We start from the raw sequence: 22,735 nt of genomic DNA, 5'->3' as shown, positions 1-22,735 counted from the left end.
TGAGGGGTGGGATGAAGTGTTGCCCAATTCTAGAATGGAAAATAAAGCCAAGGTCATTCTTTGCCCTGTGGTACTGCCATCCCATATGGGCACCAGTTCATGGCCTGGCTGCTCCACTTCCCATCCAGCTCCCTGCTTCTGGCCTGGGAAAGCAACAGAGGATGGCCCAAAGCCTTGGGACCCTGCACCCACATGAGAGGCCTGGAAGAAGCTCCTGGCTTTGGATCAGCTCAGCTCTGGCCATGGCAGCCATTTGGGGTGTGAAACAGCAGATGGAAGACTTTTTTTTTTTTTTTGTCTCTCTCCCTACCTGTCTCCCACCCTCTCTCTCTGAAATATGTTTTCAAATAAAAATAAAAATCTTAAAAATGAAATACCTGCAAGCTACATTTTTGTCATTGTTTCCCTTTACACTGAAGGAAGAACAAGAGGGTGGGTGAGGATGTGGGGCAAGGCAGTATCTCTTGAGAAGAAATCTCTAGAAAAACCAGGTAAGACTGTGTCTGTACCGGGGCCTATTCCTGCTTGGGAACATCACACTTTATACTTGATACAGAGCCTAGAATAAAGACAAAGGTCTGGAACTGAAGTGGAGCCAGTGATTGGAAGCTGACCCGCCCACTGCCCTCAGCAAACTCGCCACGCGGGGTGTGTGCAGGCCCAGGCCAGACCACGAGGGCTGCTGGGGTGTGGCACAACCTGTTTACTCTAGAAATCAAGACTGAGGTATACAAAGCTTCGGGAACAGCGGTTCTCACAGCGTAGTCTGCGTCACAGTCTATCAGCAGGACTTGTTAACAGAGTTTACAGCCTCTTGTATATTTAAAGTCAGCGCTTCTGAGTAAGGCTGAAAATGCATCAATGATGCTTTATGTTTATAAAGCAAGCATGGGATCATTGATCCATACTTAGTAACACACCTAACTACCATTATCCTAGGAAACATTGGCTGTATCCCTGGAAGGTTCTGGCAGCGTAGCTCATGGGCTTTTGTACTTTGCTTTGGCATCCAGTAAAATATTCATGTCTATCCAGCAAAGGGCTGTTCAACACAAGCAAGCCCAGTCCACACAGGATTAGCAGCCACACCTGTGACAGCCCCCATGGGAGGAGGGCAGGAGAAAGGAAAAAAGTTTCAGGAGAGATGCTTTGCACAATCCCGGTGACCTGCCACAGAGTGGGCTGTGGAGAGGAGCAGGGTCGCTTAGAGCGAACGGGGCGCTCGGGCAGCGGAACAAGTACTAGCGAGGAACCCGGCTAGAAGAAACGGAAAGTACGGCACTTCACGCACGTGCGGAGGACGGCGAGGCCCACCGGAGGCGCCTTCGCAAGCCGAGCAAAGATGACCTTGCCTTCCCTCTTCCCGTTCCCCTTCTGCCTTCTCAGGCTCAGGACCAGGGCTCTCAGGCTGAGGTGCTCGCTCGCAGCAGCACCACCCGCGGCCTGCAGGGTGCGCTCGTCCCAGTGCTCGCCGAGCTCCCGGCTGGCGTGCGCCTGCGCAAGGCTTCTGCCACGGGGCCAAGGGGCGAGGCCTGTCCACGCTTGCGCACTGCTGGACTAAGATGGCGGCGGCGGCCCGGCGGGTCTGGGGAGCTGCGGCTGCTGCCGCGGGGCTGCGCGGTCGGTAGGTGACGGGTCCGGAGCTCCGAGGAGGGGTGTCTGTGAACCTGTGCCGCTGAGCGGTCGCCGCCTGGCCGATCCCCCCTCCCCAGGTGGGGGAGAGCTGGTGCCTCTGGTGCCCTCCCCCATCGCCGCAGGTGGGGCTCAGCGTGAGGGGCACCGCAGTGGCTGGACGGCGCCACGCCTCGGCCCGCCGGGCTCACACGTGTGCCCGGGCCCGGCGTTCGGGGGGCTGACCAGAGCCCGGCTGTGGAGGCATAGCAGGGTGCTTCGACACGAAAACAGCATGTCACATCAGAAGGAGGAACATGCCTGCTCACTTCCTCTGCCTGGCCCAGGGAGGGGAGGGACGTGTCCAAAGCCACACAGCTTCCGAGACTTGGGACTCCAAGGCGAGTCTCATGTGTTCTCGCGTCCCTGATCCCTGCCTTGGAGTTTTGCTTCCTACAGACACCTGTCAGCATCAATCAGAGAACTAACGGAGGTGTCCCACCCCGATTTTTCAGTATTGATGCTGTTCAGTTCAAATTTGTTTCTTAGTGTTGATAGTTAGCCCTGTGTGCCCTTCAAGATATCTCAGTAATCAATCTGCTGCGTTTCCCCTGGCTGGAGGGACATGAAAACTGACCTTCCAGAGTATTCCCAGAGAGACTTAAGGAGATAAAGGTGTTTCCACTGGTCGTTTTTGGACATCCTGTGGCAGAGTAGAGTCCTGTGGTCATGGTTACCCTTTATGGAACTCTAGCCTCGGGACCTGGCACTGCCTTCAGCACCTCTTACGGGCATTAGGTGCAGTCATCCCAGCTTTGATGAAGTGGCTGAGGAACAGAGGCCGGAGTGCTGATAGCTGGGGGCATAGGAAGGAAGGTGCTCTCATCCCTTAATAAGCTTGCAATCTGATGGAAAAAAAAGATACTGATAAAATTATGAGAACTGTACTAGGTCATATAATTTAAAGTAGTGACCACAGCCAAGCTGGTCTCTCATCCCAACTGTGGTTACTTTCCTTGCCCCGGCTGGTGTCACCCCGACTGTGGTTACCTCCCCCGCCCTGGCTGTGGTCACCTCTCTAGAGGGAGGTGGTCAGGGCTTCACGGATTGCATGACTGCCTGCCCAGTGTGGTTTCTGTCGTGTCACTGGTGCTTATTCTTTGTGAGTACTCGGTGCCAGTCCTTCCTTCAGTCTGTCCAGTACCATCTCAGAAGCTTTCTGTGGTTATAGTACCACAGTGTTCCAAGACAGGGGCCTTCTGTTTATAAATAATGTGCAGAGATTACTGAAGGTCGGAAAAAATGTTCAGTAACCTGTAAGCTAGTGAGTCGATGCTCACTCTTCCCTTGTGACAGCAGTCTTCTGTTTATCGTCACTTCTGCCTGTGACACAGAAGTGTGTATGTGTGCGTGTTTTGAGGTCATGATAGGCGTGTGGCCCAGCGGCTGGGATGCCTGCACTGCCTCGCAGAGTGCTTGGGTCTGACCCCGTCCCCAGCTCCTGCCTGACTTCAGCTTCCTGCTAAGGCAGACCCTGGGAGGGAGCAGCATTGGCTCCAGTACTTGGGTTCCTGCCATTTGTGGGTTGAATTCCTCACTGCTAGCTTCAGGCAGCCTGTTCCAGGCCAGTCCCAGCATTTTGGAGATTGAACCGGTGGGGGAGCATGTACACATGCACGCTCTTCCTCTCTGTCAAATAAGTTAACCATTTTTACATGTGCTTATATGTATGATCACAAAAATGACTCCAGTGCTTAGAAGTCTCAGTGGCTTCTGTGAAATGCCAGTTGTAGTGGATAACCATACATTAAAAATGAAATTAGAACACAATGTAATTAATAAATTTAATAAAAAAAACAATACATTAAAAAAACATTAAATATATTTGTATGAAGGCAGAATATCTTCTGTTTGCTGTTTTACTCTTCAAACGGCCACAATGAAAGCCAGGAGCCAGGAGTTCCATCCCAATTCCCGTGTGGAAGGCAGGTACCCATGCATTCAGGCCACCCTCAGCTGCCTGTGCAGGCACGTTAGCATCAGAAGTGGAGCAGCTGGCATACACACAGGAGCTCTGTGTGGGAGACCAGTTTTGTAGGCGGCAGCTAAGCTCACTACCATTGCTAAGCTCCCGCAGGCCCCACTACTATTTTAAACTGATTTTAAAGTAGTTTGCCGTCAGAGTTCTAGAATTCTTCACTAGCAAAGCCTACTTTTATACCTTTTTCTGAAAGCATTGGCTTTTTCTTCCTCCTTTTGGTTTTAATTGGTCTGGGCCATGAAAATTAGCCTATTAATGCTTAAAAAAAAAAATCAGAATGGGCCCAGCACAATGACTCAGTGGCTAAATCCTCACCTTGCACATGCTGGGATCCCGTATGGGAAATGGTTTGTGTCCTGGCTGCTCCACTTCCCATCCAGCTCCCTGCCTGTGGCCTGGGAAAGCAATCAAGGAAGGCTCAAGGCCTTGGGATCCTGGCTCTTGACTTGGGATCTGCTCAGCTATAGTTGTGGCCACTTGGGAAGTGAAACAGCGGATGGAAGATCTTTCTGTCTCTCCTCTCTGTAAGTCTGCCTTTCCAATAAAAATACATAAATCTCTTAAAATAAACAATCAGAATTAAATAAAACTATGACACTTTGGTTAATGTTTCCTGTTATCAAGCACATAGATTGTTGGCTGCTCTGGCAGTTGGGAGGACACTATCTGGTAGATTTTCTGAAGAATTGCCCCAGCAACCTTGAGTGGGTCTGTCCTCACTGGTTCTCCTTGGAAGGTCTAGTGGTCTGTTTTTCTCTCCTGTCCTGTGTCTTAAAGGCAGAAAACAAGGGCCTCAGGCCCCACTCCTTAATTTGACAATGGGATTAGATATTGTGTATTGTGAGTTTTTTGGTTGTTGGTGGTGTTTATTTTGTTCTGAAAGTATACAAAATAAAGATGATCTTGTATAAAAATATTTTTTCTGAAGAATTGAAATACTTTTCAAAACAAGATGTATATGTTTTATTTAGGGAAACATAGGGGTACAGAACAGAGAATGAGGAAACTTCTGTCTTTAAGTGACTTTGTTTTTTCATTTTACTTAAAAGACAGAAATCTTCCACCTGCTGATTAACTCTCCCAAAATGCACACAGTAGCCGGAACAGGGCCAAGCTAAAACCATGAGCCCAGATCTCAATCCGAATCTCCCACATGGGTGGCAGGGATCCACAAACGTGAGCCATCTCCTGCTGTCACCCAGATGCGTGGTAGCCGGAAGCTGGAATCGGAAGTGGAGCCCGGACTCTGTTAGGGATATGTTCGTCCCAGAGCCGGGATTCACCATGAAGACCTCCCGCATCTTCATGTGTCTTGCGTGACTATGACTTAGCTCTCAATTTTGTTAAACATGAAGTAAAAGTTCATAATTCTTTGAGTTCTTTCTTTAAGTGACTTTAAGCCAAGAATGTGGAGCTGTAGATTGCAAATCTGTATTACAGACACATTTCAATTTCTCATTTCTGAATGTTACCCTCCCCTGTATAGAGCAGAATTGTTTACTGAAACGCTTGTTTCCATTTGAGCAATAACTGCTTTCAAATAGTTTGTAGATACTGTGTGTTGTAGGCCCCGGTCTCCCAAGGGTTAACTCCACAGCTTAGCTTGGTTCTAAGGGGTAACAGGATGGGCAATCTTGGCCTAATGCATGTTAGCCCCTGGCTTGACTGCAAGTTCCTCTTCCCTGCTTCCTCTTTGTTAAGATGCCCCCAGGGGAGGTTAGGAGTTGATTGAGCGTTGGGATAATATTGGGAGGAACTAGGAAGACTATAAAAGATGCAGGCTGACCCCAAATAAACGGGCATTCTGTTTACAAGAGTGACCCCCTGCGTGTTGTCTTGTGTTGTCTTGTGTGTTGTCTTTTTGTAACCCTAGTCCTTACGCTAGGCTCAGGGTACGCGGGGGCGTTGCCGACAGTGTGTGTAAGTGGAGAGGATATAAATGGAAAATGAAAGTTATATAATTATTTATTACTAGTTAATTTTATATGTTACATATGTCTAATTTTTGCAAATAGTAACTGACTAAAAGATCAGCTCTCTTAAATGTCATTTACTGTTTTTTACAATGCAGGTTACATCATATGATGATAAGTCCATACACCATTAAGAAACAGCCTTTGCATCAGTTTGTTCGAAAATCTCTTTCCCCACTACCTACAGCCTTATGTAATAACACAGGTAACATTTTACCTCTTAGAGTGAATTCTGCTTCAGAGACTAATGGAACTATGTCTTGCCCTTTACGTGTAGGAGATTGATGGAATCTGTTGGATAACACAGCCATCGAAATCATCAGAATGCTAATATACAATTCTATGTAGTTATCTTAAATATTTTGATATGTTTTCCCTTGCCTTTATAAATTTTTATATTGTTAGTTGGACAGTAAAGCTTTGCTCTCTTTTATCCCATTTTCTTTACCACCTCTGTTTCTTTAAAAATCACCATAATCCATAAACTTATTAACTACATTATTTCTAGACTAACATTCTTTCTTCTTTTTCTCTTTCAGTGAGATACATGTTTATTCAAACACAAGATACCCCAAATCCCAACAGTTTAAAGTTTATACCAGGAAAGCCAGTTCTTGAGACAAGGACCATGGATTTTCCTACGCCAGCTTCAGCGTTTCGCTCCCCTCTGGCTAGGTATATGCTGTTTTCTTCCACTTTAGCAAATAACTGACTTTGGGGGTAACAGCTTTGTTTTGCTATTGCATTTTTATATGTACTGCATTTTTCATGGTAGATAATACATGACTTTATTTTTTAACTACAAGGTAAAGAAAAATAACACTTGATTTTAGGGGCCACTATTGTATGGCATAGCAAGTAAAGCTGTCACCTCTGATACAGCATCCTATATGGATACCCATTTGTGTCCCAGCTGCTCTGTTTATGATCCTGCTACCTGCTAATGACCTGGGAAAGCAGTGGAAAATGGTCTAACTGCCTAGGTCCCTACACCCACATGGGAGACCAGGGAGAAGCTTCTGTCTCCTGGCTTTGCTCTCATCCAGAGCAGGTTCTTGGAGCCATCTGGGAGTGAACCAGTGGAGAGAAGATTGTCTTTGTTTCTTTGTAACTTTGACTTTATAAGGAGGTGAATATAAAACTTTAAAAGTAAATAAATAAATTTGATTTTAGAAAACCCTTATCCTGAAGAGTACAGTAATTGAGAGATCTACAAGATGAATAAATAAAACTCTGTATGTAAAAAAAGATGTATTTATTTTTATTTGAAAGGTAGACTTACAGAGAGGAGAGACAGAAATGGAGATTTTCCATCTGCTGGCTCATTTTTTAAATGGTTGCAATGGCTAGATCCAAAGCCAGAAGCTTTTTCTCAGTCTCCCATGTGCTTGCAGGTGCCCAAGGACCTGGGCTATTCTTTACTGCCTTCCAAATTCATAAGCGGGGAGCTGGATTGGAAGTGGAGTAGCCAGGACACCAATCGGTGCCCATATGGGATACTGGTGCCACAAGCAGAGGATTTGCATGTTGTACCATTATGCTGGCCCCCCAAAATTTGTATTTGTACTTGAGGGAAAAATTGATTAAATTGATAATCACTCAATCTTCAAAACATTTTTAGAAAGATTTATTTATTTATTTGAAAGAGTTTTGGAGAGGCAGAGGAAGCAGGGGTGGGGGAGAGGGGAGAAAGGGAGAGAGAGAGAATCTCCCATCCATTGGTTCAGTCCCAAAAAGTTGTAATGGTCCTAAGCCAGAAGCTGCATATAGCGCTCACATGTGGATAGCAGAGGCCCAAGTACCTGGGTCATCTTCTGCTGCTTAACCAGGTGTATTATCAGGGAGCTTGATCAGAAGTGGAGTAGCCAGGATCCCCAACTGGCCATTATGGGATGCCATTGTTGCCAGAGGCTATTTATTTATTTATTTATTTATTATATATTTTTAATAATTATTTTGCATTATGTGACAGTTTCATAGGCTCTGGGAGTCCCCCACCCCTCCCCCCTGGTGGATTCCTCCACCTTGATGCAGTATTACAGCTCAAATTCAATCAAGATTCTTTCCTTGCAAACATATACCAAGCATAGAGTCCAGCTACTTATTGTCCAGATGGGTTGAACAGTTTCTTGGGGAGACCATTTCTGGTCCGAAGTTAGAGCTGGTAGAATATCATCACAGTCAATTAAGAGTCCCAATATAACATCAACAGCAATTTGCAATATCATGGAATTGACATGGTTTTGAGTAACCAGTATGTTAAAAAAAAAAAAAAAAAAGCAAATCCTAACCACAACCTATGATTAGCTCATTGACAGTTCAATTTTAGTTTATATACAGGACCGGCTGCTATATACCTTAAAATGGCTATAAGGTACCATTCAGCTGTCTCGTGTCTATTTCATTTTAGTATTTAGCCATTTGTTGTGTTGAAGTATAATTTTGCTGATCTTGGCAGATTTTAGGATAATCTAGACTGGCTTGTAACTCTAACAAGACATTTGTCCACAATTAAGGTGCAGAACATTTTTTTTTTTTTTTGGCGGGGGGTGTGCAGGAAAATCCTCAACACCATGGTGAGGAGTAACTAATCTTTGTGTCCCACCCAGCGAGGCATGAGCCAATCCTCGCCAGCTCTTTCCTGTCAGATTTCAAGCTCTACTTGCCAGAGGCAATTTAACCCACTGTGCCACAATGCTGATCGTGGAATGATTTTTTTTTGATGAGTCAGTGGGACAGTTTTTAAATTTATTAGATAAAGACTTGTATAAATATATGCCAGAATTAATAAATTATAACATTTTTGGAATGAACCTCCCACGTGGGAGACCTGGAAGAAGCTTCTGGTTCCCAGCTTCAGGCCGGCTGAGCTCTGGTCTTTACAGCTATTTGGGGAGTGAATCAGTGGATGGGAGAGCTCTCTGTCTCCCATCTTCTCTCTGTAACTCTGACCTTCAAGTAAAATAAGTAAATACTTTTAATAAATAAATTTTTAAAAACCCACAAAGCAGCAGTGACCAATGTTGTAGGATTTCAGAGGCGCTGTTGAAGGGCATTTTAACTTTGCACTTAGAAATGTTTATGTCAAGAGTACATTTACATATTTTATGTTTAGAAAATACAAAGGTTAAAAGTTTCCTGGTTAATTCAGTTATGCTTCCTTTGGAGAGGACTTCTGTCAGATGTTCCATTGGCAAAGGCTCTTCTCAGATGACCTTTTGAAAATAGCCTATTTCCTGGACACAAAATGTATTCTCTTCAGTCAAGCAAGGGTAATCTTGTTAGTTGAGAATGTTTTTGCACTAAACTGCTGTGTCAACTTTCCTGTGGTGGGACCAGTCTTTCCTGCTCCTCAGTTGTATCACTGGTGTTTATACGGTGGCTGACAACGCTAATGGTATCCAATTTTTTGTTAACTAAATAACTGAATGAATACATTAGCAAGGTGTTTTACTTCAGACATGAGAGTCATCTGGTGCATGTCAGTAGTTCATTCATCTTTGTTGTCAAGTAGTACTACCTTGTACGCATACACACAGTCTGTTTTGTCGTTCACCTGTTGATGGATATTTCCGGATGTGTAGGTAGCAGTTATAGATAAGGCTACTGTAAAGATTCATGTACAAGTCTGTGGACATGTGTTTTTGCTTCTCTTGGGTAAATTACTGGGAGTGGGATCACTAGATCTTGGCTTAAGAGGATGAGATTCCACTGACCTTGAGGTGCTGACTGGTGGAGCTGCAGATGACTACCCGGGTATTCTTAGATTTTTCTCTCTACTTCTGTATGTGTTTAAACTTTCCCATAACAGAAAATTTTCTAATCTATCTATTTTTGATTCACAGGCAGTTGTTTCGAATCGAAGGAGTAAAAAGTGTGTTCTTTGGGCCAGATTTCATCACTGTTACAAAGGTATACATGCGGTTATAGCAAAGGCTTGAGATACGTTTAGTTTTATCTGAGTCCAATTCTTGCCCCAGGATATCTCTTCTTTGGTATATTGCATTTATTTGTACTGCTAACATTTGCTTTTCATTTTTGTGAAATTTGATATTTAATAGATTTATCAAAATTAATTGTGGTCCAGATCACTCATTTTTCAAAAGACAAAATCTTGAGTTTCAGAGGGTTAATTGCAGTATCTAAGCTAAGCTAGTCTATAACAAGACTCAACCTTGGCAGGACTAGAATCTTCACCTTGCAGGACCTGGAAATCCCATGTGCATGTGGATTCACATCCCAGCTGCTCTGTTTCCCATCCAGCTCCCTGCTTGAGGCCTGGGAAAGCAGTAGAGGACGGCCACATGGGAGACCTGGAGGAAGTTCCTGGGCTTGGCTTCACTGTGAATTGGCTCATCGCTGGCCGTTGTAGCCGCTTAGGGAGTGAACCAGTGGACAGATCTTTCTTTGTGTCTCTCCTTCTCTCTGAAAATCTGCCTTTCCAATAAAAATAAATAAATCTTAACAATAACAAAAAGCTTCCATTTACTGGGTCACTCTCAAGGTGACTAAAGCAGCTGGTCTCGGCCAGGATAAAGCCAGGAGCCAAGGACTCAGTACAGGTCTCCCCCATGGCTTCCGCTTGGTATGTGGGGTTTCAAATAGTACCTTGATTACTAGGCTAAATATTGCCCCATCAATTTTATTTTTAAAATTTTTATTCAGTTTTTTTTTTTTTTTTTTTGCTTATAGTCTATATCACATACAGCTTTTTAGGTCAAAATATTTTATTATATCTTATATAATATTTTCTTTTCCTTTTTTTTCTTAATTTTGGTAACTCATTTTTTATTTCCCCTTCCCTTTGTTATTTAATTACTGTTTTTTTAAATTGTCCTAATTTCCCTGTATTTTTTTTAAGATTTTTTTTTTTTAATTCTTATTGGAAAGCGAGATATATACAGAGAGGAAGAGAGACAGAGGAAGATCCTCCGTCCGATGATTCACTCCCCAAGTGGCCGCAACAGCTAGAGATGTGCCAATTCAGAGCCAGGAGCCTCTTCTGGTTCTCCTACGCGGATGCAGCGTCCAAGGCTTTGGGCCGTCCTTTACTGTTTTCCCAGGCCACAAGCAGGGAGTTGGATGGTAATTGGGGCTGCCAGGATTAGAACTGGTGCCCATGGGGGATCCCAGTGCCTGCAAGCAAGGACTTTAGCCACTAGGCTACTGTGCCAGGCCCTCCCTGTATTTTCTTAACTGAAATGGTATAACCAATAGATAATATTTTGAGTGGTGCTTACAATGATATTTCACAGCTATAACTGAATTTGCTTTGTTTTCTCTCTTGTCATGGGCTGTCACTTTGTTACTTATTTTTCAAAAATTCCCTGTTTCACTGTATGTGTCCTGTTTTTCTCTAAATATATATGTATTTACAGCTTTTATGCTGACTTTATTATCATTCACACCACTAAAAATATTTTTAGTGTCAGTTTTTTTTCTATACTTTGTAAATGGCCATCTACCCTTCTTCCAAATAATTTATTATAATATTGCTTAGAACTTGTTGTCTCATTAATTTTACAAGATCTTATATCCATAACAGTGTTCATTTATCTTATGTTTTGTTTTCTGTCTCTTAATTGTTTCCTTTTTTTGTTTTTAAAGATTGGCTTATTTATTTGAAAAGCTAAGTGACAAAAAAAGATATCCTGTATCTGCTGGCTCACTCCCCAGAAGGCTGCAGCACCCACTCTGGAACCTAGTCCAAGAATTCTATCCTGGTCTCCCATGTGGGTGGTGGCGCAGGTTCTTGGGCCATCTTCTCTTGCCTTACCAGCCATATTAGCAAGAAGCTGCATTGGAAGTAGAGTAGCTGGGACTAGAATTGGCTCTCCAGTGTGGGATGCTGGGATTGCAGGTTTATGCCCACTCTGCTGTACCACAGCTCCATCTCCTCTAAAATGGTTTTTTAGTATCATGATAAAATTAGTAGAATTTGGACCTGCTGTGATGACTCCATTGGCTCATCATCCTCCCTCTTCAAGTGCTGGAATCCCATGTTGGCACAAGTCCATGTCCTGGCTGCTCTACTTCCCATCTAGCTCCCTACTTGTGGCCTGGGAAAGCAACAGAGGATGGCCCAAAACCTTAGGACCCTACACTGACATGGGAGGCCTGGAAGAAGCTCCTGGCTTCGGATCGGCTAAGCTCAAACCGTTACTGCCACTTGGGGAATGAACCAGTGGATAGAAGATCTTTGTCTCTCCTCTCTGTAAATCTGCCTTTCCAGGAAAAATAAATAAATCTTTAAAAGAAAATAAAGTTCATTTTTCAGCCTGCACCATCTTGTAGGAAGCTAAGCCTCTGCCTGCAATGCTGGCATCCCTTAGAGGTGTCAGTTCAAGTCCCAGCTGTTCTACTACAATCCAGCTCTCTGCTGATGGCCTGGGAAAGCAGTAGGGATTGACCCAACTCTTTGACCCCTGCACAAACATGGGAGAACCAGAGGAAGTTTCTGGCACCTGGTTTCAGACCAGCCCAGCTCCAAGCCGTTGTGGAGTGAACCAGTGAACCAGTGGATGCAAGATCTTTCTGTTGCTCTGACTCTTTGTAAATCTGCCTTTCAAGTAAGAATTAGTAAATCTTTGGAAAAGAATACTATTCATGTAGACTGAATTTTTAATAGTATTTACATGTGGGCCACAGATGAAAGCATCCTGAGAATCTAAATAGACTGTACATGGTAGTTTCTTTCTTCCTGGAGAGCTTTCTTTTAAAAACTAAAATTAGCAGAATTTACCTTTATTTTTTCCAGGTGTTAGTACTGGTTAGATACTGAATAATCCTATCTGCTTCTATGGATGAGAAACTTAGAAAATCATTCTCTCTTTTTTAAGATTTATTTACTTTTTATTGGAAAGTTAGATTTACAGAGAACAGGAGAGACAGAAAGATCTTTCATCCAGTGGTTTACTCCCCTAGTGACTACAATACTGAGCCCATCTGGAGCCAGGAGCTTCTTCCAGGTCTCCCAAGCAGGTGCAGGGTCTCAAGGCTTAGGCTGCATGCATGGAGCTGGTTGGGAAGTGAAATAGCTGGGACACAAACCAGCGCGCACATGGAGTCTTGGCACATGCAAGGCAAGGCCCTTAGCCACTACGCTACCATGAAGGGCCTGAAATCTTTCTCTTTAAAAATATTTTATTTACTAATTTGAGAGTCAGAGACAGGTATAGGGAGCCCACTGATCTCCGAAGTGTTCCTGTGTTGGGGCTGAAGCCTGGGCAGAGGTCAGGAACCAGGTACTCAATCCAAGTTTCCCACATAGGTGGAAGACATCCAACTGCCTTGCGTCATCCCGGCTGCCTCCCTGGGTCCACATTAGCAGGAGTCTGGAGTTGGGAGCCAGAGCTGTGTGCTCAGATGAAGCAGGCCAGATGCCTGTCTGTGGGAGTCTTTCTTACTTTTACGGATCTTGATGACAATTCACAAGTCCTCTGGAAGAGTATCCATGGTTCTACAATAGCATCATTGCATTTCCTCAGTACTAAGTACTATATCTAAGTTGAATGTTTTGAATAATTCTGGAATGTTCTGTGTATTAAATGAAGATAATGGAAATCTCTTTATCGTTCTCTTTAAAGACATAAGCTACTTAATGTTTAAATTCTCTTTACATAATAGAAAAAAATCTTATAATAATAATTATTTCCTTTGCAAGACCAAGTACCTTCATAGCATTTGATTAAACTTGGTTGAGTGACTGACTGAATGGAGGATGTTCTAATACTGTATTTTCTGAAAGTCATATAAGTGAGCCCCTCCAGAAGTGGGAACTGTTGCGCATTACAGTATGTATATAGAAGATTCTGGAACAATGTTAGATTGTGTTCTGTGCTTCTCTCTTGTTGGCTGAGAGGAAATGTCATTCTTTTTTTCAAATGTTTATAGGATAATGAAGAATTAGACTGGAATTTACTGAAACCAGATATTTATGCAACTATCATGGATTTCTTTGCATCTGGCTTACCCCTGGTTACTGAAGAAACGTCCTCAGGAGAAGCAGGTAGTACATTGTATTTAATAAGTAACATTTGGGGGCCCAGGGCTCACCTTGCATGTGCTGAGAGCTGATTCTAATTCCAGCAGCCCTTTTCCCATCCAGCTCCCTACTTGTGGCCTGGGAGGGCAGTTGAGGATGGCCCCAGGCTTTGGGACCCTGTACCCACATGGGAGACCCGGGAGAGGCTCCTGACTCCTGGCTTCAGATTGGCTCAGCTCCAGCCATTGCAGCTGCTTTTGGAGTGAATCAGCAGGCTGAAGATCTTCCTCTGTCTCTCCTCCTCTATGTAAATCTGCCTTTCCTATGAAAATAAATAAATCTTAAAAAAAAAATTGGGAAGAAATTCTTTTAAAAAATTAATATTTGGCCTTTTATTTTAGACTTTGCTACTTTATTCTCACATGTCTTGATTCAGAAGCCCTAGGAACACAAACACGTACAACAGCTAGAGCTGGGCCAGGCTGAAGCCAGGATCCAGGAGCTTCAGCCATGTAGTCAGTGTGAGGGCCATTTGTCTGCTGCTTTCCAGGTGTATAAACAAGAAACCAAATCAGAACCAGAGCAGCACTGCTTTGGAAGTACACTAGTATGAGATATTGGCAACTCAAGTGGTTAGAGGCTTAACGCACGGTGCCACAACACCCTTCCCAGGAAGACAGATTTTCATTATTCAGTATATTTAGCTCTAGAACTTAGGTTTGGCAATCCAAGAGAATTTGAACATCATTATATATTATATTATATTATATTATATTATATTATATTATATTATATTATATATATTTATATTATATTTTATTTCTTTTATTTAAAAAGACTGAAAGTTAGTGGTGTCTGTTGCTATTTATTGGTTGCCAGAAATCAGGTTACAGTGTAATTTGAATTCTCTGTATTTTTTATTTTCCCACAAGTAAATACATTTCTCTGTCACAAAGAATAATAGTTATTAGTGAAGATCAGTAAAACAAAAACTGACCAATATGAATAGATAACTTTTGTCAGTAGGCATTAGGCTGAGTAATTAAACTTCCTTTTAGATACCTATGTCCCTTTGGAATGCCTAGGTTGAGTCCTAGTCCCTCTCCTTGGTTTAGCTGCCTGCACAGCACACCCAGGTAGACAGTAGGCATGGACTCAAGCAGCTGGGCTCTTGTCACCCAAAGTAGGAAACCCGAAATGAGTTCTCAGCTACTGGCTTTGGCTTGACCCAGCCCCAGCTGCTGTGGGCATTTGGGGAGTGAACCTCTAGATAAGAGTTTGATAGATCAATCAGTTGATTGATCAGTCTGGCCATTTATCTATCTGTACCTCTCTGTCCTTGCCTTTCAAAAAAATTTTCTTTTAAGTTTTTAAAGAAATTCCCACTTTTGTTCAGCTTTATAGAGCAGTTCAGAAATTTCCAGATGGCTTATATCTATATATACTATAGTTTTCTTTTTAGAAGCAGCTAAATTGAGAAATTGAAAATGTAACTTAACATAAAGTAAGTGTGCTTTCTAAAAAACAAAAAGATTTATTTTCATTGGAAAGTCAGATATACGGAGAGGAGGAGAGACAGAGAGGAAGATCCTCTGTCCGATGATTCACTCCCAAAGTGACCGCAAAGGCTGGAGCTTGAGCAGATCTGAAGCCAGAAGCCCGGAGCCTCTTCCAGGTCTCCCATGCAGGTGCAGGGTCCCAAGGTTTTGGGTTGCGCCAGGCCAAAGCCAGGAGCCAGAACCTGTACACTGGTCTCCCACGTGGGTGACAGGGACCCAAATACTTTAGACATCATCTGTTCCTTCCCAGGATGCGTTAACAGGAAGCTGATTTGGAAGCTGAGGATCCAGAACTCGAATTAGCATTCCAATATGCATCACAAGGGTAGCTTAACCCACTTAACAACATCTGTCCTGTGCTGTTTTAGTACATGTACTTACATGGTTGTAAAATTTCCACTCTTGATAATTGTTTGTAACCTTTCTAGTTTCCGAAGAAGATGATGAAGTTGTGGCAATGATTAAAGAATTATTAGATACTAGAATACGGTATGTCCCCCTTTATATTTGAATTCAAATGCTGCAGAGGCAATTTTTCATTGTAACAAGATAGTTTTTTGTCTATGAGATTATAGTGGATTTCCGCTCTGCAGGTTAGCATATACCACCATAAATGACTAAAACAATTGGACTTAAATTTGTCTACATTTTCTTAAAATTTTGAAACACACCATCTTTTCAAATATGGGAAGAAATTTACTTCACACAGCCATTATTTCAATGTTGTTACAGTACCAAATTTCTTAGAAAAGAAAAAAGTATGGAACAGTGTGAGGAGGATGATGGAGAGAGAATAAATTGCTGTTTTCAGGCTGTTGCTCTTCAAAAATGAATTTAAATGAATGGAGAACAGCAGGCTTCCACTTAAGCTTGTAGCAGGCCATTAGTCCTGCTGAGAATTCTTAGAAAATCATGATAAAAATACCATTGTGCACGTTGCCCTTGAAAGCTCCCCAAAGCAGCTGTTGGTTCAATAGCTGCCAGAACAACCATGTTTGGAGATGCTGGGCCTCTGTTGAGAAGCAGCTCACTGAAGGTTCCCTTGGAGCATTTGCTGATTTTTGGTGTAAACGTGTAGTAGCAGAAGCTGGGCAGAGGGCACCTACTAAGAATCAGAGAAACCAGGCTTCCTGAAACTTTGTATAGAAAGGACGACAGAAAGGTGCCGAGTTAAGGGCCCAAATCTCAGTGAGCAGGGAAGAATGTCTATGTAATTAATAGTATGTGTTATAGTCTCTCTGTTTAAAAAACAAAATTTATTTTATTTGAAAGGTAGAGAAAGAGAAACAGAAACAGATCTTCTATCTGTTGCTTTGCTTCCCAAATGACCACCACAACTGGGTCTAAGCCAGGATGAAACCAAAAATTCCATCCAGGTCTCCCATGTGAATGCAGGAGTCCAAGGACTTGGACCTTCTTCCCACTGCTTTCCTAAGTACATTAGGATTAGGTGGAGCAGCCAGGACTTGAGCCGGTACCCACATGGGATGCTGGTGTCGTGGATGGCAACTTAAAGGGCTGTGCTGCAACACCAGCCCCATGCATTGCATTTTAAAAATAACTAACAGTAGATCCTCAGTATTCAACACATAAAAATAACAAGTATGTAAGCTTTTACACAAGTAATTATCTCAATTTGACCATTTCCCATTGTGTACATGTTATAAAACATCAGGTTGTACATGATAAATATGCATAATTTTTGTCAAGTAAAATAATTAATAGAAAAATAAGCTTAACACTGATAAATTGCCTTCATAAGTGATTTGCTTTTTCTTAGCTGCATAGAGAAAAAGGCTTAAGGAACCAAAAAGCAGGGCCCAGTGCCATGGCGCAATGACTAGATCCTCACCTTGCAAGCTTACATATCTAGAAAGATCCAAGGTGTGCTGCGGCCTGTGCTGTTTCTCGTCTAGAAGTAGTTACGAACGTGTGTTCTCTTTGTGAAAATTCATTGAATGGTACATACCTGATCTGCAGTCATCTATATTGGTGCCATACTGAAATGTAAACCTTACCGGAAAACCAAAGAAGCTGGCATTTGTAGTCATCATAATTGTTAGGCAATTTGAAATCTTAAGTGCTTAATATTTATTACTGATTTTAATAAAATGTAATCAGTTATATGATTGAATTTTGGCATTTTCTCTGAAAACAGAAAAAAAATTCTAAGACTTCACTGCAGTTAGTATTCTGTATCATGAAAGTGGCTTTAACCTTGTGAATTTTGAAAATATAAAACCACCAAACTATGTGACGTGTTTCCTGTTCTTTTCCATATATCACAAACACTGACACAGGCCGACTGTGCAGGAAGATGGCGGAGATGTCATCTTCAAAGGCTTTGAAGATGGCATTGTACAGCTCAAACTCCAAGGCTCTTGTACTAACTGCCCCAGCTCTATCATTACTTTGAAGAATGGAATTCAGAACATGCTGCAGTTTTATATTCCAGAAGTGGAAGGTGTAGAACAGGTATGCCAATATTATATAAGAGTTTGGACTTACTTTTTAAAAAGAAAAAAAAATTCATGTTCAGTCTTTGAGGACTAGAACTTTGCATTGCAGTTTTCATAGACTTGAAGCCTCCTTATTTAAAAGTACATTTTAAAAAGTAGTTAAAAGTACATTTTAATGATAAAGAGCTTAATATGTGCAAAGAATTTGTATAACTATTTCTCAATCTTCTAATAACAGTTCAATAAGTAAGTCATTCCCATTTTCAAAAAAACCATTTATTTATCTGAAAGGCAGAGAAAAACTGAGAGAATGAAAGAAATTTTCTGACCACAGATTCACTCCCCAAATGGCCATAACCTACAGGACAGGAATTCCTTTCCGTTCTTCCATGTGGGTAGCAAGTATTAAAGTACGGCTGCTTCCTGGGCACATCAGTATAGAGTTGGATTGGAAGTGGGATAACCAAGACTCCACCAGAGATGCGTGTGTCTCAAACAGGAACTTAAACTGGCAGTGCCATATTGCATTAGGAAACTGAGACTCATCCAGCAGCTTGATTGTAGAAAATTATGGAGAGAAGATAGAAACCAGTTGTATAAAAACTAAAGTTGAAATGTTAATGAAGTAGTCACAGGATGTGGTCAAGAACCTGCATTTTCTAACATATCAGTCACTCAGTGCAATGTCAATTAACCCCATAATGTTGGAAACTGTTGTTGATGTTATGTTATGGCTTTTAATTGGTCGGAACGATATTCTGCCAGCTACGCCTTTAGACCAGAGTTGGTCTGCCCAAGAAACTGTTGAATTGAGCTGGACAATAAGATGCTGGACTCTCTGCATGGCACATGCTTGCACTAAAAGAAACAAGACTGGATTTGAACTGTAATACTGCAGTAAGGTGGAGCAGTCCATCATGAGGGGAGGGCACAGGAAGGGATGGGGGAACATCAGAGCCTATGAAATGATGTTATAAAATGAAATGCAATAAAAAAAAATTATGGAGAGAGGCTGGCGCTGTGACTGGTTAAGCTACTGCCTGTGTTACTGGCATCCCGTGTGGGCACCTGTGAGTACAGCTGTTTTCAGTTCTGATTCAGCTTGCTGCTAATGTGCCTGGGAAAGCAGCAGAGGATGGTCCAAGAGGATCGGGGCCCAACCGCGTGGGCCCTGTACCCACGTGGGAGACCCAGAAGATACCCCTGGCTTCAGTCTGAGCCAGTTCTAGCTGTTGTGGTCATTTGCAGAATGAATGACTTCTCTCTGTCTCTCTCTCTCTCTCTCAATTCTGCCTTTCAAGTATTTTTTAAAATATTAAAAGAATATTTAAAACATCATGCAGTTTTTAATTTTGAGAGAGAGGAGAGGGCCCCCACCCATTGTTTAATATCCAAATGCCAACCACAGTCAGTAGGCTGAAGCTGGGAGCCAAGGATGCAATCCTCGTTTCCCACATGTGAAACCAACATGTGAGCTGTTACCAGCCACCTCTGGCTGCAAAAGGAAGCTGGAATCAGGAGCTGTGACTTGAACCCAGGCAACCTGCATCAGATATGTATGTTTTAACCGGGGAGTTGGACCAAATGCCCACTTCCACCGTGCAGGTTTATCCATGAATTTTCAAAGTCTTTAGCAGAAGAGTGGGAGAGCTCCATGACATCATTTATCTTTATCTGAAAGGCAGAGAAAAACTGAGAACATACAGGTGAGATGCTCTTATAGAATCATGCTTTCTAGTACAAAATCTTGCTCTGAATATTGACTAAGGTTTAGAGGTTTATCTATAGCATGATTTCAGCATGTTTTTTTCCTGCTTGCACACACTAAAGAACTAATGACAGCACTTTGTCAGCTCTAATAGTGACTCTTAGCACAATGACTCTCACCAGGAGTTGTGGTGTTATAGAGAGATCATCTAACAAATGTGTGGTAATTCGAAATTTGAAAAACTCTTCAGGTCATTCAATAAGGGCTACTTGATGATCATTCATTCCTGGTGGTATTAGCACCCATTTTATCAGTCCCTGCTTAGAAATAAGCTCTACTTTGATCCAAACCTTCAGCTTAGTGTTTATGAATAAGCTCCCTGAGAGACTTGACATCATAACTGGGTCTTTGAAGTCCTCTGTAATAACTAGACCTGTGTCTTGCAAATGTCCTCTACATAGTTGTATTAAATGTACTTGGGGGAATATTATTACAAATTTAGGAATAACTCTGCTAAAATAGGAGTTGACAAAATTAGTTCTGTATATTACTGAGATTGGACATAAAATATTTTTTTTTCTTTTTTTTTTTAACAGATTTATTCATTTTATTACAGCCAGATATACACAGAGGAGGCGAGACAGAGAGGAAGATCTTCCGGCCGATGATTCACTCCCCAAGTGAGCCGCAACGGGCCGGTGTGCGCCGATCCAATGCCGGGAACCAGGAACCTCTTCCAGGTCTCCTATGCGGGTGCAGGGTCCCAAAGCCTTGGGCCGTCCTCAACTGCTTTCCCAGGCCACAAGCAGGGAGCTGGATGGGAAGTGGAGCTGCCGGGATTAGAACCGGCGCGCATATGGGATCCCGGGGCATTCAAGGCGAGGACTTTAGCTGCTAGGCCACGCTGCCAGGCCCTGGACATAAAATATTAATGTCTTGGGAGTAGGTAGGCATTTAACGCAACAGTTAAAAGACAGTTCCTGTGACCATCACATCCCATGTCAGAATGGCTGGTTTTGAGTCCAGCCTGTACTCCTAATGGTTTAGTTTTTGCTAATGTTTAGTGTGGGAGGCAGTAATTATTGGCTCAAGTGATTGGGTTCCTTCCCACCCACGGGGAGACTCAGATGGAGTTTCTGGTTCCTGACTTACACTTGGCCGAGCCCCAGCTGTTGGGAGCATTTGGGCAATGAATCAACAGTTGGGAGACTTCTGTCTCTCTCTCTGCCTTTCAAATGAATAAATAAAAAGTTCGTCGGAACTAAATATCCATTTTTCCTGCACCTAAAACCTAAATTGTGAGATAATTGTCTTTCACTGCTTGTCTTAAAAAAGAAACATTTTGTTCCACTATACTTTATACAGCTTTTAAAAAATTCTATTAGGTGACACCTTGTTGGGTTGACAAAGGGTCATTTCATATGTTCAGGGTGGAGCAAGGAATTGGCTGTCAGATTATAAACTTGAATTAGCATTGTAATTGTAGAAGGTGTGGTGAGGAAAGAAAACATTCTTGAGTTTAGAAAGTTCTTTCCTTTTAAATCAGTTGGTCTTTATTATCTGAGTAATACATTAACTCATAGAAAGATATTAATCTTTAAATTTTTTCCCTTTGGGTATTCACTAGTTATTTTTTAAAAAGATTTGTTCCATTTTTATTTGAAAGGTAGAGTTATAGACATAAAGAGGAACAAAGACAGAGCTCTTACATCTGCTGGATCATACCCCAGAAGGTCACAATGGCCAGAGCTGCACCAGTCTGACGCCAGGTTCCAGGAGCCTCCTCCAGGTCTCCTGCATTGGTCTGGCCAAGGACTTGGGCCATCTCCTGCTGCTTTCCCAGGCCATAAGCCAGGAGCTGAACTGGCACTAGATCTGGTGCCCATGTGGAATGATTAGAGGCAGAAGCTTATCCTACTATGTCACAGCACTGGCCCTCATAGTATTCTTAACTGAAAGTCTTCACATATCTTTAAAATTGAAAATGATTTTTAGCTGAATAAAGCCAAAATTAGCTACTACATGATATTTTGTTCTTTATCTTTTTAGGGATTCATTCCCTAATAAGTATTTTTACAATAATAACTTTCATGTAGCTTTACATGATATATTTAAGTAAATAAAATGTCTTAAAAAAAAAACAGGTGAAAAGTTAACTCCATCATCTTAGGGCTAAAGAATGCCTGTGTGGGGCCTGGCGTGGTAGCCTATTGGCTAAAGTCCTTGCCTTGCAAGCTCTGGGATCCCATAAGGGCACCAGCTCGGGTCCCAGCTGCTCCACTTCCTATCCAATTCCCTGCTTGTGGGCTGGGACACAGTTGAGTACAGCCCAAAGCCTTGGGACCCTGCACCTGTATGGGAGATCCGGAAGAGGCTCTGGGCTCCTGGCTTCGGATCAGTGCAGCTCTGGCCATTGAGGCCACCTGGGGAGTGAACTAGCAGATGGAAGATCTTCCCCTCTGTTTCTCCTCCTCTCTGTATATCTGACTTTGCAATAAAAATAAAATAATTCTTAAAAAAAAAATGAATGCCTGTTCGTCCTCTACTGTCTTGTGTGTCAACTATGACTATTATTGGAAGCATCTTTTAAGATAAGAAAGAGACCAATGTTTTAATGAACATGTAAATATTTAGATGGCTTTACATTATTAGAATACCAGATTGTCATTCAAACTTTGTGCTTTGGGACTGTTGATTTATTTTTGTTAGATTGTCATGCATTGTTCTGGAGTAGAGTTTTTAAGCAAACAAGTATTATGAAAGTAAGAAAAATAACAGTTTATAATCCTTTCCTTAAGTCTTAAATTCTCTTCATCTTTTGGTTTTAGGTTATGGATGATGAATCAGATGAAAAAGAAGCAAACTCTTCTTAAAAGAATCTGGATTTTCTTTGGGCACAACAGCTGGACTTCTAATATAGAAAAAGCTTTTATTATTAATGTGCTAAGGAACTTGAGGATGAATAAAACATGTCCTTTCTTCAGAGAATGATTATACAAGTACTGCATGTTTGCTTTTCCTCACATGAGTTATTTATAACATCCTGAATCATCTTCTGCACACGTGGACTTCATCCAGGGATCATTTTATTTTTGGTCCTCATTTCTCATGGTTTCTTCTTTGCATAATGTGTGAAACAGTTTATAATTTACTTTTTAAATACAGAATAAGGAGAATGTTCTTTAAATATTCTGAAATGGCTTGTTGTGAGATGTGTCTTTCTTTTTTGCTGAAGTATTCAATGTATTAAAAACAACAACAATTGAACAATTGTGGTTTTAAAGTGATATCTGAGAAGCAGCTCATAATATCATAGCACATGTAACTTCCCACTGAAAGATCAGAATAATAGTACTAATGCTAAATCCCCACAAAGCCTGTTTCAACATCTGTAAACACT

At 42.0% G+C, this 22,735-nt stretch overlaps 1 protein-coding gene across 1 annotated transcript; it reads left to right on the top strand.

The window, feature by feature from the left end:
• Positions 1–1,531: 1,531 nt before the first annotated feature.
• Positions 1,532–22,535, top strand: NFU1 (NFU1 iron-sulfur cluster scaffold). The gene is made up of 8 exons (XM_004580071.3): positions 1,532–1,624; positions 5,724–5,830; positions 6,165–6,300; positions 9,471–9,537; positions 13,519–13,633; positions 15,597–15,657; positions 17,469–17,643; positions 22,164–22,535. Exons 1-8 carry the CDS (start codon positions 1,563–1,565, stop codon positions 22,206–22,208), a joined length of 768 nt encoding a protein of 255 aa, XP_004580128.2. The 5' UTR covers positions 1,532–1,562; the 3' UTR covers positions 22,209–22,535.
• Positions 22,536–22,735: the final 200 nt, after the last annotated feature.

The sequence above is a fragment of the Ochotona princeps genome, chromosome 8 (genome assembly GCF_030435755.1).
Source record: "Ochotona princeps isolate mOchPri1 chromosome 8, mOchPri1.hap1, whole genome shotgun sequence".
NCBI lineage: Eukaryota > Metazoa > Chordata > Mammalia > Lagomorpha > Ochotonidae > Ochotona > Ochotona princeps.
Note: the sequence above shows the minus strand (reverse complement) of the source record. Positions and strands in the feature narration are given on the sequence as shown.